Source organism: Daucus carota, chromosome 8 (assembly GCF_001625215.2).
Source record: "Daucus carota subsp. sativus chromosome 8, DH1 v3.0, whole genome shotgun sequence".
NCBI classification, from domain to species: domain Eukaryota; kingdom Viridiplantae; phylum Streptophyta; class Magnoliopsida; order Apiales; family Apiaceae; genus Daucus; species Daucus carota.
Window position 1 is genome coordinate 31,383,226 of NC_030388.2, and position 19,366 is coordinate 31,402,591.

Genomic DNA, 19,366 nt, shown 5'->3' on the forward strand with positions numbered 1-19,366 from the left:
TCTCACTTAATTGATCCGTGATTTTAGAAGTTTACCATTCCAAAATTATAGGTTTTTTTTTTTGACAAATGCAAGAAGATTTCATTAACTTGAATATAATACAGCCGGGACAAATCCCCAACTGCCGATACAACCAGGTGGTAAAACAAATAACATACTAAAAACAATTAGATGATTTGTTTCCTGATCGTTTAACACATAGAATTTAAAAATTCTTGAAACTAAAAACGAAATCAAAGACATCCCAAATGATCCAAACTGCACCAACATCTCTGGAAATAGTACCATCGCAATTGACCGTATCACGTAAAACCCATTGTTAGCCCAATGTTCAAAAACAACAATCGTATGAATTGGGATTGGAGAAACGGCACCACAGCTATCTACATGCCGGACACCAGCTATAGACATGCCAAAGGCACCCCAGCTATCTACATGCCGGATACCAGCTATAGACATGCCGAAAGTGTAACCCCGTGAAGAATGAACAATCTTTGATTGTGAAAGGTGAGCTCTTGCAATAATCACCACCGTCTCAGAATCAATACTGTAACATCCCAGATTTTCAGAATTAGTTTATTAATATAGAAATAAAATTTTTTGAATATTACTATTGGCTTTAATTGATTTCTTCTGATAAGATGAACGGTCTGTGTAATATGAGTATAATTGTGAAGTGAATTATAAGGTTAAAGACGGAAGATGCATTCTTCTGTTGTGATTTCGTTTATTTTAGCGACCCGGATTTTTCAAAAAAAAAAAAAAAAATTGTTTATCTTTATAAAAGTAATTTTCTTAGAAAGAGAGGAATAAAGTTTAATATGTTATTCTAGTTTAATGTGTTTTCAAAATTGTATATTTAAATTCCGGGTTATTGTTTTATCAATACAGGGTTGTCTTTTCAAAATTATATTTTATATAATTGATTTTAAAGATTTAAAAGATTGCTATTGTTACATGGCTAAGTGTTGCATGTGGAATTGTGAGTTTAGTTAGTTATGATAATTTAATGTGAATATTGTATGAATTTTGGTGTAAATTGATTTTCTGTAATTGGTATTTATACGTGCTAGAACTGTGGGTTTAATTATTGATATTATCAGAATGAGTCATGTGTTATTTAGATATTTTCAAATGATTTATATATGGATATATGAATATCCTTTCAAAACTTATTTCAAATATTATTTCTGAAAATACAGAGGTTTGTCATGTAAAAGTTAGATGGTTGATATGTGAATATATGTATTACATGATTAAGTGTTACGTGTGTAATGGTCGTGTAACCAGTTATGGTTACTTACGAATATTATTTGAATATTTGGTAAATTATTTGATAACTAGTTTTCTATTTTGATTGCTTATATATGTTGCAATCACGAGTTTTCAATTTTTATATTCTCAGAATAAAATATGGAACATTTGGGTATTTTCCTGATAATTTGTGAATAGTATGTGATATTTATATGAATATTTGTAAAACTTGTGTTATCTGGTTTATTGAATTGACTGCTCATATGTGTTCGGATTTGAGATATTTAAATTTCTATATGATCAGGATAAAATATAGTTTAATTGGATATGTTCATATCGATTTTTGGATTGATACGTGATTTTATAATCGATTTGTGAATTTAATTTCGTTTAATGATTATTTATATTTAAATAGTTATTCAGCATTTTGAACCCCGTGGGCGTTCGGGAAAATTTCGCCATTAAGCTATTTGGAACATTCTGAGCATTTCTCGTGTTTTAACTTTTTCAATCCGGAGTACGGTTTGCCCCGTAAATGATCCGGTACGGTTTTATTAATATTTTTAAAGTTAATAATTATCTGGTTGTCTCGTAATGCGTGAAGCATATTCCAGGAATATTCCAAAGCATATTCAGGGAATATTCCAAAGCATATTCAAGGAATATTCTCTTATCTTCTTCTATAAATATCCTTTACCAGTTTATTTCGCACGTACAATCATTTCGTCAGTTTCTCTGCACGAATACCGAGAGAAGACGAACGGGTGTTCTTCGTGTTCTTCATATTCAAACGAGGATTTGAAGGCGTTATTGGAATCCGATGGAGGCGTATAAATAGTCAAAACGAAGCTCTTGACGCGTAGAATCTATTGTAGTCATCAATATCAGCGCTGAATCGACAGGTTTTCGCTAAATAAGCTTTTTAAATTCGAATTATATTATTTCAAAAGATGAATTTTCGTAAATGATGTTGTTTGATTGATTTGATGATTCCATGTTGTAGAGCATCTCCTGCCATTCGTTTTCATATATTATATGTCGATTTTTGACTTCCGTAACATATAGAAATAAGGGTTTGATTCTTGAGATGTGTTCTTGGATGTTCTTGAGGTGTTCTTGAATGTTTTCAATTGAAAATTGGGGGTTTTTATTTTATGAAATCTGGGCTAAAAAGGATGATACCAGTGTGTTGGTCTCGATGCAAAGAGTCTGTACACATGATTAGTTTGTGTGTGGGATGTCTAATTGAGGCTCGCCGGAGTTTTAAAACTCAACGGCGGCGAGCTTCTTTTCGAAGCTTTTGCGGCCATTTCTTATGGCTTTTGGTGATTCTGAGTTTGTAGAGGTGTTGCTTGTAGTGTGGGCATGAATTCTGGAGTTTATGGTGACTAGAGGACGCCGGGAAACGTTTTCCGGCAAGTGTAGAAGGTGGCCGGCGGCTTATTGCTGTTTGGTCACCGAAGTTATGAAGGTGGTGAAGTTGTTGTACCCAAGTTTTGAATCTTACAAAACACCCCCCTGAAACTTCTGAAAGTTACACTTTAAACCCTGGCCGAAAACTTTCAAAAGTTTACAAAATAAACCTTTTGATTTAATTTTCAAAAATTGTTTTATTTAATTATTTTAAATTCCAAAAATAGTTTTTAATTATTTCTTTATTCAAAAATAAATCTAAATTAGTTTTTTAATTAATTTTAATTAGTAATTAATTATTTTAATTGGTCAATTAATTTAAATATTAATTGATTAATTAATTTAGTTAATTATTAATTGATTTTAATTGATTAATTAATTAGATTTAATTGTTCCTTTTGATTTAAAAATTCTGAAAAATAGTTTCGAGCTTTGAATTATTTTTCTAAAATATGTTCGAGGCTCGTTAATTGATTTCAAATGATTTTGGATCCGATCTTGAGCAATCGGATTTGATTATTTATTCAAGAATGGATTCTTTTACCTGTTTTAATTCCGAAAAATGTCTAGAAATTCCAGAAAATTCCCGAAAAATCATTTTGAACCTAAAACTTGATTTAGCATCAATTGGGAGGGGAAACCTAATGTGTATATGTTGTCTGTTATCGGTGTGCTGTATTACATGTGTCGAAAGTGGAGTCGGAAACGGTTTTCAGCATAACTTTTGATCGGTAATTCAGAATCGAGTGAAACGAAAAAGAGATTAAAGCTTATAAAGTCTATTTTAATGTGACATAATAATATGATGGAGTATAGAATGTGAATAGTTGTTGTTAAATGTATAGAATATGATTATATGTGATCTAATTGCTATTAATTGATGATTTCATGGACTATCTGGTTGTTCTAGTATTACATACATGTGATAAATGATTAAATGACATAGTGTCGTGTCTTGATAAATGTCGGATAAAAGCATATGGATTATAGTGATTGGATTTGGTTGGTTGATTGTTGATTGAGATAGGATAACAGGTGGATAGTCTAATAAATAGACGAGACGATGTCGGATTTTCGATAAGATTTATATGATATTTAATTGATAATATGTTATGTGAAATATGATTAGACTATATGGTAGAGTCAAAACATGATCATGTGTTAAGTGATATTTGATGAGTTTAAAGAGTTATATAAGTGGGTATCGATATACGTGATATGTGTATGCGATAGGTTATGCTACCGAGTTGATAAGTAAAGATAAGAATCAATAGATTATTTAGTGATAATGGTAGTATCTTATTCTCGTAAAGGGTTTGGACGAGACGGATACGATCGAAGACGTTCAGAAGGTCAAACGATGTTACAAAGCGAATAAGGAACGAATCGAGTAAACGAAGCAGTGTGGCGAATAGAGTATAGCCAAAGATGGTCTAGAGACTATGATATGCATAGAGTGTGAAAGTGGAAAGATGAGATTGAGATATGAGACTGGAATCGGATTTAAGGCAAGTTTTCCTAAATCCTTCCTCATATATATATTGCATGCTCTGATTATTCTGTCAAGATTATGATATTGTTTATACTGAAACCCTTCTCAAATAAACCCTTACTTCTGAGAATGAAATCCATGCTTGTTTTCTTCTTCTAAATTTTGAAAAGCCAAACACCTGATTACCCTCAATTTCTATTACAAGTATTCTGATCCTTCTTTCCAGTCCTCAAGATTTTAAAAATGTCAGCTTTACAAATTAATTCGAAGTTCAGATTGTCATTGAAGCATGTGTTGCTTAGTGATAGTTAGAACTTAGAATGAATTGAGATCTTCTTGATTATTCAACCCACCATTGTCAGGCTAGTTAACTTAGCAGATGATGGAGGATACTGAATAGTTAAGGACTTCTTGAATTTTGATTTGTAAAAGGATAATTCTTAAAAGTTGGTTTGGAATATTTCTGTTGTTGATAATGATTATGATTCTGTTCTGTTGATTGATCTGTCTATTGATTTAAATTGTTAGAATTGGATTAGTTTTTATAAAATATGTGGACCAGATTCGTGGTCAATTATAGGCCAATGTGTGCCTTGGATCCAGTATAGAGAACAGGGCTGTGTGCCATGTTCGGGGTTAGTGCGTGACTGATCAGCAGCCTAACCTTTGGTTTTTAAGTAAAAAATGTGATGAATCCAATTCGACAATTCTTCTGTAAGTTTGAATTCTGATTTCAATTGCTGATAAGAATTGTGAAGTTTTCAATTACATATCCTGAACTTGTGAACCCTGATAAGATATTTCAGGACTATTGTTGCTTATATACACTTGCTGAGCATTGTTGCTCACCCTTGCTATTCCTTTTTAACCATTTCAGAAAAGCTTAAAGATGAATTGCATGATTGAGATTGCGAGTATGGCTAAGGCTAGGCGAGGAGTCAGAGTATAGAGTATCCAGAGGACAAGTGGAATGTCCAGGGAGATTGTCAAGGTTGGTTCTAGATAGAATTGTATTGATGAGATTCAGTTGTAAGTCATAATTGGAATAGATTGACAGTAATTCTTCTCATCGAAGATGATCTGAGATTGTAAGATATTGTTTATTGATAGTGGTTGATTCTGATTTCAATACTATAACCTGGATGCGATCCTGTTTTTAGGGGGTTAAAGTGTTTTCTTTTAAATCTTTTACTAAAGTTTTCAGGTTTTAAATCCTTTGATTTTATTACCTTTCTCAAAAATACAGGTTTTCAAAAGTGTTTTAGAATGATTTTGTGTGGTGACGTCAGAATCCAGACCCCCGGATTCTCGGGCTGTCACAGTTGGTATCAGAGCAACAGGTTATGAGTTATTGGAATTAGAATATAGGTTGTCATTATAAGTTTCTAGAGAAGAAGTGTTCAGTGACCTCATATAGAGGTATTGTGAGACTGTCTGGGGATAGTCTAGAGAGGTAATCGGAATAGAATCTAGATAGTTAAATTAAGTTGAGGGTGCATGTTTAGATGGATCATGGTTCCTAAGTCTAGATACTTGGTTTCTAGTATGGGGATTGAGTGAGATAGTGAGTTGTGATAAGGGTCAGAGTTAGACCTAGTCAAAAGAGTGTTGATAGTGAATGATTGAGTGAAGAATGATAAAGATGCATGGTTCAAAATATTTTGACCATGTTACATATTTGAAAGTGGTTTATCGTTTGAATTGAGATGTAGAAGAATGGGTGTGGAATATGAGATATTGTGAATTAGAAAGAGAGTTTTGTAGATAGATGTGATGTGAATGATAGAGAGTATGTGGAATTGAGTCTAGTTATCAGAAGTAATATTGTGAGTGAGATAGAACGTTAGTCTTAACGACGACCCTTCAAGCTAACCGGGATTTCTTCTGATATCAAGATGAGCCAACTTCATTGCGAACGATAATAATGTCTACAAGGGATCTTACGAAGCTATCACGAGCGAGAACGTCGAGAAGAGGACATACCTTGAACAACAGCTTATGGGAGCAGAGCAAGAATTTGAGAAGACCTTGGCAATATCTTTCTTCAATAAAAACTTATTTTAATTCTCCCCATCATCATTAAGTCCTTATTGGGATATCTTTTCTACAAAAGTTTTGATAAATGAGATTTCTTATTTCTCGAATGACGAGAAAACATTGGTATTGATCATTGATATTGGTATTGATTCTTGGTGTGTGATAAAGGTTATTGTGAGAAGACAATGATATTTCTTGATATTCCTTGATATTCTTTGATATACCTTGATATCTCTTGATATTCTTTGGTATTCTTTGAGATTCCTTGGTATTTCTTCCACATGATTGGGATGAACAACCCTATTTATAGGGGACACAAGGTATACCTGTCTGTGTGATAGGAGTTGGATGGGACGCCATCACTTGTGTGTGTTGTGATTACAAGAAGGTTAACAACCTTTAGTAGTGTCTAATATGGGCACGCAACATTAAGTTCATTTGATCATATTGATCTCTCAGTCACTCTCTTATTCAAACATGACCTAATTTGAAAACATTTTTGTTCCATTCTAAGTTCTTAAAGATTGAATCTAAGAACTGAGCTCTGTAATGGTGAAGGTTTTAATACTCTTATTTGTTTCAAAGTCAAAGGTATGCCAAGGTCGAACGAAGGTGGGAGGATGATAGTACGAAGGATGTACATTTTCGTTCTCTTCGCGGATTCTGAGGACAGAATCCTTATAAGGGGGGTAGAATGTAACATCCCAGATTTTCAGAATTAGTTTATTAATATAGAAATAAAATTTTTTGAATATTACTATTGGCTTTAATTGATTTCTTCTGATAAGATGAACGGTCTGTGTAATATGAGTATAATTGTGAAGTGAATTATAAGGTTAAAGACGGAAGATGCATTCTTCTGTTGTGATTTCGTTTATTTTAGCGACCCGGATTTTTCAAAAAAAAAAAAAAAATTGTTTATCTTTATAAAAGTAATTTTCTTAGAAAGAGAGGAATAAAGTTTAATATGTTATTCTAGTTTAATGTGTTTTCAAAATTGTATATTTAAATTCCGGGTTATTGTTTTATCAATACAGGGTTGTCTTTTCAAAATTATATTTTATATAATTGATTTTAAAGATTTAAAAGATTGCTATTGTTACATGGCTAAGTGTTGCATGTGGAATTGTGAGTTTAGTTAGTTATGATAATTTAATGTGAATATTGTATGAATTTTGGTGTAAATTGATTTTCTGTAATTGGTATTTATACGTGCTAGAACTGTGGGTTTAATTATTGATATTATCAGAATGAGTCATGTGTTATTTAGATATTTTCAAATGATTTATATATGGATATATGAATATCCTTTCAAAACTTATTTCAAATATTATTTCTGAAAATACAGAGGTTTGTCATGTAAAAGTTAGATGGTTGATATGTGAATATATGTATTACATGATTAAGTGTTACGTGTGTAATGGTCGTGTAACCAGTTATGGTTACTTACGAATATTATTTGAATATTTGGTAAATTATTTGATAACTAGTTTTCTATTTTGATTGCTTATATATGTTGCAATCACGAGTTTTCAATTTTTATATTCTCAGAATAAAATATGGAACATTTGGGTATTTTCCTGATAATTTGTGAATAGTATGTGATATTTATATGAATATTTGTAAAACTTGTGTTATCTGGTTTATTGAATTGACTGCTCATATGTGTTCGGATTTGAGATATTTAAATTTCTATATGATCAGGATAAAATATAGTTTAATTGGATATGTTCATATCGATTTTTGGATTGATACGTGATTTTATAATCGATTTGTGAATTTAATTTCGTTTAATGATTATTTATATTTAAATAGTTATTCAGCATTTTGAACCCCGTGGGCGTTCGGGAAAATTTCGCCATTAAGCTATTTGGAACATTCTGAGCATTTCTCGTGTTTTAACTTTTTCAATCCGGAGTACGGTTTGCCCCGTAAATGATCCGGTACGGTTTTATTAATATTTTTAAAGTTAATAATTATCTGGTTGTCTCGTAATGCGTGAAGCATATTCCAGGAATATTCCAAAGCATATTCAGGGAATATTCCAAAGCATATTCAAGGAATATTCTCTTATCTTCTTCTATAAATATCCTTTACCAGTTTATTTCGCACGTACAATCATTTCGTCAGTTTCTCTGCACGAATACCGAGAGAAGACGAACGGGTGTTCTTCGTGTTCTTCATATTCAAACGAGGATTTGAAGGCGTTATTGGAATCCGATGGAGGCGTATAAATAGTCAAAACGAAGCTCTTGACGCGTAGAATCTATTGTAGTCATCAATATCAGCGCTGAATCGACAGGTTTTCGCTAAATAAGCTTTTTAAATTCGAATTATATTATTTCAAAAGATGAATTTTCGTAAATGATGTTGTTTGATTGATTTGATGATTCCATGTTGTAGAGCATCTCCTGCCATTCGTTTTCATATATTATATGTCGATTTTTGACTTCCGTAACATATAGAAATAAGGGTTTGATTCTTGAGATGTGTTCTTGGATGTTCTTGAGGTGTTCTTGAATGTTTTCAATTGAAAATTGGGGGTTTTTATTTTATGAAATCTGGGCTAAAAAGGATGATACCAGTGTGTTGGTCTCGATGCAAAGAGTCTGTACACATGATTAGTTTGTGTGTGGGATGTCTAATTGAGGCTCGCCGGAGTTTTAAAACTCAACGGCGGCGAGCTTCTTTTCGAAGCTTTTGCGGCCATTTCTTATGGCTTTTGGTGATTCTGAGTTTGTAGAGGTGTTGCTTGTAGTGTGGGCATGAATTCTGGAGTTTATGGTGACTAGAGGACGCCGGGAAACGTTTTCCGGCAAGTGTAGAAGGTGGCCGGCGGCTTATTGCTGTTTGGTCACCGAAGTTATGAAGGTGGTGAAGTTGTTGTACCCAAGTTTTGAATCTTACAAAACACCCCCCTGAAACTTCTGAAAGTTACACTTTAAACCCTGGCCGAAAACTTTCAAAAGTTTACAAAATAAACCTTTTGATTTAATTTTCAAAAATTGTTTTATTTAATTATTTTAAATTCCAAAAATAGTTTTTAATTATTTCTTTATTCAAAAATAAATCTAAATTAGTTTTTTAATTAATTTTAATTAGTAATTAATTATTTTAATTGGTCAATTAATTTAAATATTAATTGATTAATTAATTTAGTTAATTATTAATTGATTTTAATTGATTAATTAATTAGATTTAATTGTTCCTTTTGATTTAAAAATTCTGAAAAATAGTTTCGAGCTTTGAATTATTTTTCTAAAATATGTTCGAGGCTCGTTAATTGATTTCAAATGATTTTGGATCCGATCTTGAGCAATCGGATTTGATTATTTATTCAAGAATGGATTCTTTTACCTGTTTTAATTCCGAAAAATGTCTAGAAATTCCAGAAAATTCCCGAAAAATCATTTTGAACCTAAAACTTGATTTAGCATCAATTGGGAGGGGAAACCTAATGTGTATATGTTGTCTGTTATCGGTGTGCTGTATTACATGTGTCGAAAGTGGAGTCGGAAACGGTTTTCAGCATAACTTTTGATCGGTAATTCAGAATCGAGTGAAACGAAAAAGAGATTAAAGCTTATAAAGTCTATTTTAATGTGACATAATAATATGATGGAGTATAGAATGTGAATAGTTGTTGTTAAATGTATAGAATATGATTATATGTGATCTAATTGCTATTAATTGATGATTTCATGGACTATCTGGTTGTTCTAGTATTACATACATGTGATAAATGATTAAATGACATAGTGTCGTGTCTTGATAAATGTCGGATAAAAGCATATGGATTATAGTGATTGGATTTGGTTGGTTGATTGTTGATTGAGATAGGATAACAGGTGGATAGTCTAATAAATAGACGAGACGATGTCGGATTTTCGATAAGATTTATATGATATTTAATTGATAATATGTTATGTGAAATATGATTAGACTATATGGTAGAGTCAAAACATGATCATGTGTTAAGTGATATTTGATGAGTTTAAAGAGTTATATAAGTGGGTATCGATATACGTGATATGTGTATGCGATAGGTTATGCTACCGAGTTGATAAGTAAAGATAAGAATCAATAGATTATTTAGTGATAATGGTAGTATCTTATTCTCGTAAAGGGTTTGGACGAGACGGATACGATCGAAGACGTTCAGAAGGTCAAACGATGTTACAAAGCGAATAAGGAACGAATCGAGTAAACGAAGCAGTGTGGCGAATAGAGTATAGCCAAAGATGGTCTAGAGACTATGATATGCATAGAGTGTGAAAGTGGAAAGATGAGATTGAGATATGAGACTGGAATCGGATTTAAGGCAAGTTTTCCTAAATCCTTCCTCATATATATATTGCATGCTCTGATTATTCTGTCAAGATTATGATATTGTTTATACTGAAACCCTTCTCAAATAAACCCTTACTTCTGAGAATGAAATCCATGCTTGTTTTCTTCTTCTAAATTTTGAAAAGCCAAACACCTGATTACCCTCAATTTCTATTACAAGTATTCTGATCCTTCTTTCCAGTCCTCAAGATTTTAAAAATGTCAGCTTTACAAATTAATTCGAAGTTCAGATTGTCATTGAAGCATGTGTTGCTTAGTGATAGTTAGAACTTAGAATGAATTGAGATCTTCTTGATTATTCAACCCACCATTGTCAGGCTAGTTAACTTAGCAGATGATGGAGGATACTGAATAGTTAAGGACTTCTTGAATTTTGATTTGTAAAAGGATAATTCTTAAAAGTTGGTTTGGAATATTTCTGTTGTTGATAATGATTATGATTCTGTTCTGTTGATTGATCTGTCTATTGATTTAAATTGTTAGAATTGGATTAGTTTTTATAAAATATGTGGACCAGATTCGTGGTCAATTATAGGCCAATGTGTGCCTTGGATCCAGTATAGAGAACAGGGCTGTGTGCCATGTTCGGGGTTAGTGCGTGACTGATCAGCAGCCTAACCTTTGGTTTTTAAGTAAAAAATGTGATGAATCCAATTCGACAATTCTTCTGTAAGTTTGAATTCTGATTTCAATTGCTGATAAGAATTGTGAAGTTTTCAATTACATATCCTGAACTTGTGAACCCTGATAAGATATTTCAGGACTATTGTTGCTTATATACACTTGCTGAGCATTGTTGCTCACCCTTGCTATTCCTTTTTAACCATTTCAGAAAAGCTTAAAGATGAATTGCATGATTGAGATTGCGAGTATGGCTAAGGCTAGGCGAGGAGTCAGAGTATAGAGTATCCAGAGGACAAGTGGAATGTCCAGGGAGATTGTCAAGGTTGGTTCTAGATAGAATTGTATTGATGAGATTCAGTTGTAAGTCATAATTGGAATAGATTGACAGTAATTCTTCTCATCGAAGATGATCTGAGATTGTAAGATATTGTTTATTGATAGTGGTTGATTCTGATTTCAATACTATAACCTGGATGCGATCCTGTTTTTAGGGGGTTAAAGTGTTTTCTTTTAAATCTTTTACTAAAGTTTTCAGGTTTTAAATCCTTTGATTTTATTACCTTTCTCAAAAATACAGGTTTTCAAAAGTGTTTTAGAATGATTTTGTGTGGTGACGTCAGAATCCAGACCCCCGGATTCTCGGGCTGTCACAAATACAGTCTTTGCAGATCACCAAAAATATCAATAAACTCGTTTTCAATAGATCCAACACCAAATGAACCCAATCACAACCAGACAAAAACATAACAAAACACTCCAAAAGGAGAGACAAGACACACACTCCAAGAGGAGAAACACACAAACATCCAAAAGATTGGGTTTTATTGAAAGGAAATTAACGAGAATAAAGGAAAAATGAAGGGGTTGGGGCTTTCCACCGGAGAAAACCAGTGGAAGCCCCTTGGTTTACTTGAAAATGCACAAACCCTAGATGAGAGGAGGAGAGGAGGGAGGCCGCTGATGTTAGATGATGGCTGGTTTTTCCAAAATTATAGGTTTGATTTCACTCGGGAGCATAAAAATAAGTAGACTGTCATACTAGCTGAGCAGAGTGTGTTAGCAGTTCTCCGGATTAGTCCAGATACGCGAAGCTTGACTCGACACCGGAATGAAGTATGATAAATGAGTAAAATTTTTTTATCAAAAATAAAGCCAAATAATTTATTATTGCACTTATTATTTTGAAAGATCAAAGTAGATAATTGTAATCATAAAAAAGACACAAATAACATTTATTTGTAAACGGACTGTTTTTTTTTTTTCTAATTTCTGGCAGAACAGTTTATTTATCTTTGAAAGTGAACATAGATAAAGAAAATATATTGGGCTGGGTCAATCAAAGCCCATTTGATCGTAATTCCCAGGCCGTTCAATCTTTAAATTACACGGCCTTGCATATATGTCATTGTCTCGACCCAAATGGATTTGAAATTAAAAAGTAATCGGAAAATCTTTAATCCATATAGTATTTTTATCTTTTTCCTTGTTCGTCAAATAATAGCATAACCTATAATTTATATGACGAAGATATTATTTTCTTGGATTAATTTCAGTAATAACATAACCAAAAAATTTGGTTTTAAGTTATAATTAAGTAAAAATTTCACTGGAGGGTGATTCAATCAAGTCAAATTATACTGTATGATCATGTTCAGCTCATCAATAAATAAATCTATTATAGTTTCAAAAAAAATTCTATAATATTATGTTCAAGTTTTCACTCATTAATAAATTAAAAAGGATCCGAAATGAGTTCTTTTCCAGCCAAATGTCGAGTCGTTTTGGAGTATATGAGCTCATTTAGTGCCCCAAACGTGAATAGTTTAAGATTTCAAGTGATGGATTTATCTTTTTTGTGCAACAATATATGGATTTGACTCGCTCATATCAATAAATATTAGAGTATAATAATGTGATTTTTGACACATATTTTTAGGTGGATTGATCGGATAATAAAAATTATTATTTTTAATTGATTATCTTGTAGATTGAAATTTCAGTTACATATTTTATTTTGGAAAAGAAAATATAAAATAATATTTTTTAACTATAGGGTAAAAGTACATAAGTTTGCCAAAAGTAGAAGCTGTCCTGTGATGAAAACTGAGTGCAAAAACTGCGAATATCAGAATTTTAAGGGGCCGTTTGGGTGAGCTTAAAATGAGTGCTTATTGCTTAAAATAAAAAAATGAAATAGAAGTTAGAAGCAAGTTAAGACTTATAAGTGATAAAAGTGTTTGGAAAATAAGTAGAAGCCATGAGACAAAAGTTAGTAATCGTAGCTTTTTTTAAGTACTTCTTGACTCTTATACAAACGGTACAAATAAGTACTTTTAACCTAAAATTCAGAAGCTGCCAAACACCCACTAAGTTTACAGAAGTCTGGCCTCGTTGGTGCGGTAGTATTCATAAAAATGAATAAAAGGGACCAAGGGTCATGAGCATGGGGTTGTTTGGGTTAAGTTAAAAAAAATGACTTCTTGTTTAAATTAATTAAATGGAGAAGAATAGAAGCCAAAAACAGCTTGCAAGAGGTACAAGAGCTCTACCACCACACCAACACCTTGTTTGATGCTTTTGGAGTTGGTGAACTTCGGTGAACTTGAAACATAGGACACCATTAGTAATGAGCTTAACATTCAATGTATAGAAACACTTTGTGTTTACTCAATAGTTTCCACTTTCCACCAACAACGAACTTTCACCAACTTCAAATTGACATGTCTTCTGTTTAAGAGAAACCAATTTCAACTTGATGGGTTCTTCATTGAATAATAATTTTTATGTTATTACATTATAATCATATTAACGATAAAAGGTTATATGATAATAATAATTCTATTAATATTTTGAATTAATGACTTAAATTTTCTAAATTAAATATTTTATCCGGACACTTTACGAAACACGTGATTTCTCGAACCAATATAATCTTATTTCATTTTTTTCCCCAAATCTTGTTATCAATCTGTGACCTATCTTTATCTCACTATTTGGAAATCTCTCTGAAGTGCGTGCAAATATGAAAAGCTTAACATTAATCTTGCGAGTTTTTATCAAAACTTCATTCTCAAAAAATAAAACTATAAATTAGCATACACAAATATAATTGTAGAAATCAAAATCGAAACTACTGATCCGTTGATTCAGGATTTATTTAAATTTATCATTTTTTTAAAAAAAATAAACTAGAGAATAATCAGAATATAATTGTTACATCGATGATTTTTTCTAAATAAATATTAATCAAGAAGTAATTAAATTATTTTTATAAAAACATATATAAATGTAAATATAAAAATCACGGATAAAGCAAATCACCTAAAACCCTAAACAAATCCCAGCCGTCCATCTAAAATCTCCTCCACTATAAAACCCCTCCTCAGTCTCCCCCATTTCTTGTGCCTCCTCTAATCTCTCTACCTATACTTACAACTATACACACAGATCTCAGTCCCCGAAAATGTCGCTCTCCGTCGAAAAAACCGCGGCCGGTCGCGAATACAAGGTCAAGGACACATCCCTGGCCGACTTCGGCCGGCTCGAGCTGGAGCTCGCCGAGGTCGAGATGCCCGGTCTGATGTCGTGCCGGTCCGAGTTCGGCCCGTCTCAACCGTTCAAAGGCGCCAGAATCACCGGTTCACTCCACATGACTATCCAGACCGGCGTGCTTATCGAGACGCTGACCGCTTTGGGCGCGGAAGTGCGGTGGTGCTCGTGTAACATTTTCTCGACTCAGGACCACGCGGCGGCGGCTATTGCGAGAGATAGCGCTGCTGTGTTTGCTTGGAAGGGAGAGACCCTGCAGGTTCGATAAATGAATAAATCGAAAAATAGACATATAATATCGGCTGATACTGTTAATCTGTTATGTTAGCTTACGATCTCGATAAATGAATAGATTTATTATGATTTATTAATTTATCGATATCTGTTTGTTAATAAAATGTTATCTTAGCTCAATTTATTATTTGATAAATTTATGACAATTATCTCTTGTTAATAACATATTAATATGTTATTTAAGCTCACGATTTGTTATTTAATAAATTTATTATATGTTATTTAAGCTCAGGATTAATAACATTTTAATTTGTTATTCAAGCTCCCGATTTGTTATGTAATAAATTTATTGTAATTTGTTAATTTATAAAGATCTAATAATGTTTCTTTTCTGGACAAACATAACATAGATATTAGCTCATAATTTTAATAAAATTAATAAATTTGTTATGATTTATCGGTTTTTCTAGCATGTGACCATGGGCACATGCACCAAATTCTATAAGTTTGGTGGATTTTGATTGGCTCGTGCTTCTTTATAATGGTGGACCCTTTTGCAAATTAACCAACCACACCAATAGAAATCCACCAAACTTATAGAATTTGGTGCATAGCATGGACAAACCCATGATTTATCAATTTATTGAGATTCAATTGTTGATAATTGTGCCCTTACTAAAAAAAATTGTTGATAATTGTGCATAATTATTTACTTTTAAGTTTGGGTTTGTAAAAAATTAATGGAGTGTTATTTATTAATTAACAGGAGTACTGGTGGTGTACGGAGAGGGCCTTGGACTGGGGTCCAGGAGGTGGGCCAGATTTGATCGTGGATGATGGTGGTGATGCGACATTGTTGATTCACGAGGGTGTGAAGGCGGAAGAAGAGTACAAGAAGACTGGGAAGGTTCCAGACCCGAGTAGTACGGATAATGCTGAGTTTCAGATTGTGCTGGGGATTATTAGGGATGGGTTGAAGAGTGACCCGATGAAGTATCACAAGATGAAGGAGAGATTGGTGGGGGTTTCAGAGGAGACGACTACTGGGGTTAAGAGGTTGTATCAGATGCAGCAGAATGGGACGCTTTTGTTCCCAGCTATTAATGTTAACGACTCTGTTACTAAGAGCAAGGTGAGTTTCGAATTGAACTCCTTGTTAATATGAACGTATATGTTGGTGGTATGCATTGAATTGTTTTATGTATTGTAGTGTGGTGGATCTGATAGGATTGATTTATTAGTGCTTTACTTGGCCGCATGTTTATATGATTTGGGATAGAATTATATTTCATTACAAGTATTTAATAATTGTACTGCAAGTGTGCTAAAGGGATTGATTTAGATTAAGATATGGGGATCTGCATGTGATTTTTTGTTTATTGTGGTGTTTGGACTTGAGATTGATAAATTGTTAATAGTTCCTGAGGCTTAAAGGCTGATATATTAGTTACAGTATTACGTTACATCTCTCATTTTGTGTGTGAGATGCATTATAGTGTGAACTATTTCATCATTAAATCTGTGAGCTCACTGGAAAACCATCACTATATACATGGCTAATAAGTTTGTTCTTTCCAGAAAAGCTGTTTTTGTTGAATGAAAGCCTCTGTTTCTGTGCGTTATGTATTGAAGTTTCTTTTAGGTGATTACATTGATCCATTTCAGTGTTATTCTAGTTCTAGGCTAACAAACTATAACATTCCCATGTTTAGAGCAAACAAAATTATGTAATTTGCCTTTTGTTCTTCCATGCCGATGAACATAAAAAATGATTTTTTTATATGCTGGACAACATTCCCTGCTATTATGACAACTTCTTATATTTGACAGGACTAGTTTAATAGAGTAGTATGTTATTGGTCCTTAAATTTATTGCAAGCAAGAGTGTCACAAGCCGTTTAAGTCTTATAAATGTCTAAAGATGGAGCTTTATTCTAATTTTTTTCATGCTAGTTTACATTCTCTACAATCCTGATATGTTATTCTTTGACATGAGATCAGTTTGATAACTTGTATGGATGCCGCCACTCTCTTCCTGATGGTTTGATGAGAGCCACCGATGTTATGATTGCTGGAAAGGTTGCACTTATTGCTGGATATGGAGATGTGGGAAAGGGTTGTGCAGCAGCCATGAAGCAAGCTGGAGCTCGTGTGATTGTTACTGAGATCGATCCAATCTGTGCTCTTCAAGCTACCATGGAAGGGCTACAAGTTCTTCCCCTGAAGGATGTTGTCTCTGAGGTTGACATCTTTGTCACCACCACTGGTAACAAGGACATCATTATGGTTGATGACATGAGGAAGATGAAAAACAATGCCATTGTCTGCAACATTGGTCATTTTGACAATGAAATTGACATGCTTGGCCTTGAGACATTCCCTGGTGTGCAGAGAATCACAATCAAGCCCCAGACTGACAGGTGGGTCTTTCCCGACACTGGCAGAGGCATCATTATCTTAGCTGAGGGACGTCTCATGAACTTGGGTTGTGCTACTGGTCACCCCAGTTTCGTGATGTCTTGCTCTTTCACCAATCAAGTGATCGCCCAGCTGGAGTTATGGAACGAGAGGAGCTCCGGGAAGTATGAGAAGAAAGTGTATGTATTGCCCAAGCACCTTGATGAGAAGGTTGCAGCACTCCATCTCGGAAAGCTTGGTGCCAAGCTTACTAAGCTCACCAAGGATCAAGCTGACTACATCAGTGTTCCAGTTGAGGGTCCTTACAAGCCTGCTCACTATAGGTACTGAGCATGGAAGTTTGTTTGCTAGGTTTGAGATCCAATTTATGAACTGGTTGTTTAATTTTATTACTCTGCTTTATTTTGAGAATTTTATCAGCTAAAATATCAATGTCGGTTCGAAAAAGTTTGGCAAGTTGGTTGGAAGAAAAGGATTGGCCTTTGTTGAAGATCATATTGAATTATATTAAGGCTGTTTTTTTAGTAACATGCGGTGCTCCATTTATATGTTAAGCATTGGTAAAAAAGTTCCGAAAATCAGTTATGTAACTTACGGTCTGGTTTACAGTTCTGAGGTTAATCTTGCAGTCATTTTTGCAATTATGCTTGCTGTTCTTGACTTGCATTTACTTTCAAGAGCAAATGCTTGTATGATACCATCCAGTCATTTTAGCGTGCAATTTTCCAAATGGGCTTCTGTTGCTGGTAAGCTACTTATCAATGACTTTTTCTTGTAAACAAGAGTTAATTGTGGCAACTCTTAATCTTGGTCCAATACCTACACTTCTATTTGTGACAGTTCATAACTTGAACTTCACAAACTGCAACATGTTGCCCCTTTTACTTCCCTTGCTGTAGTATTTTTCCTCTAGTGGCTGTATATGTATATGTGTATATTTTTCCTCTAGAAAAAACGATATAGGAGTATAACTTGAAAAGAGATCATAGAGGTCAGGTGAGGTCGTAAACTTCAGGAATACAATTGTAGATTTTGAAGTTCTAATCCTAAAACTTGTTCAAGAGCATCTCCAACTACGAAAAACCCTTAGCTAAAAGTCTAGTTGACTTACTATGATTAAAAATTATAGCCAATATCTATGAAAAACCGCACTCCAACCATATGAAGCCTTTATATATAATTATAGCAATCCCCTTATGGATGGTTATATTTGTCGAACCACTACAGATCTGCAGTGAATTCCACGTCATCTCCCGCAATTTATTTTCATCCTTCCCGCTGATTACCAATTATTTATTACCATATTAAACTGATATATTTTATTTATAACAATCTAAATATTAATAACATACTATTTTTAAATTATAGCCAACCAATATGGTCAATACCATTGAAGCATAATGTCTTACAGGTTCAACAAATTTTACATAATCTCTTACAGGTCCAATTTAGCCAACGATTATAGGGCCTGTTTGTGCAACAGAAGTGGCTTCTACTTCTAGCTTCTCTTTTTCTTGACCCGTTTGTGTAAATAAATAGAAGCACTTTTAAGAAGCTGAGAATACTAGCTTCTCTCTCAGAGGTTCTACTTCTTTTTCAAACACTTTATTAACTCATTTACTTCTCACTTCTGCATCACTTTTTTAATTTAAATAAGAAGTCACTTCTTTTAAGCTAACTCAAACGGCCCCATAATCAACGCCATTGGAGATGCTCTAAAGCCCCAAGCCAGCGTATAATGGGACCGTTTAATAAACTTCAAAAAAATTAATTTAAAACGGGAAGTCGTGTTGTCCGAACAGACCCGATATAATAATTTCAACCCGATATAATTTAATGCAGAGACTGATGCTTCTCCAAGATTAATGCTGGACTTCGATGTCTACCAACTTGTGAATGTTAGCTCGAAAAACTTAAAATTTTCAGTAGATTAATTTTTCCATTATTTTTGCTAAAGTATTATTAACATAATTTTAAGCATTATGAAGTTCACTT

General features: G+C 33.3%; 1 protein-coding gene and 2 long non-coding RNA genes across 3 annotated transcripts; all 3 read left to right on the forward strand.

Annotated features, from left to right (window-relative positions):
• Window positions 1–1,966: 1,966 nt before the first annotated feature.
• Window positions 1,967–5,296, forward strand: LOC135148315 (uncharacterized). The gene is made up of 3 exons (XR_010286363.1): window positions 1,967–2,156; window positions 3,981–4,175; window positions 5,037–5,296. It is a non-coding gene; the product is annotated as an uncharacterized LOC135148315 (long non-coding RNA).
• Window positions 5,297–8,308: 3,012 nt separating this feature from the next.
• Window positions 8,309–11,638, forward strand: LOC135148316 (uncharacterized). Its single transcript, XR_010286364.1, has 3 exons — window positions 8,309–8,498; window positions 10,323–10,517; window positions 11,379–11,638. It is a non-coding gene; the product is annotated as an uncharacterized LOC135148316 (long non-coding RNA).
• Window positions 11,639–14,559: 2,921 nt separating this feature from the next.
• On the forward strand, window positions 14,560–17,899 carry LOC108199571 (adenosylhomocysteinase). The gene is made up of 3 exons (XM_017367449.2): window positions 14,560–14,978; window positions 15,720–16,085; window positions 16,955–17,899. Exons 1-3 carry the CDS (start codon window positions 14,634–14,636, stop codon window positions 17,699–17,701), a joined length of 1,458 nt encoding a protein of 485 aa, XP_017222938.1. The 5' UTR covers window positions 14,560–14,633; the 3' UTR covers window positions 17,702–17,899.
• Window positions 17,900–19,366: the final 1,467 nt, after the last annotated feature.

Coding starts and splice junctions, on each gene's coding strand:
- LOC108199571 (XM_017367449.2), top strand. CDS start 14,634: ATGTCGCTCTCCGTCGAAAAAACCGCGGCCGGTCGCGAATACAAGGTC. Junction 14,979..15,719: donor GGAAGGGAGAGACCCTGCAG/GTTCGATAAATG, acceptor ATTAATTAACAG/GAGTACTGGTGGTGTACGGA. Junction 16,086..16,954: donor ACTCTGTTACTAAGAGCAAG/GTGAGTTTCGAA, acceptor ACATGAGATCAG/TTTGATAACTTGTATGGATG.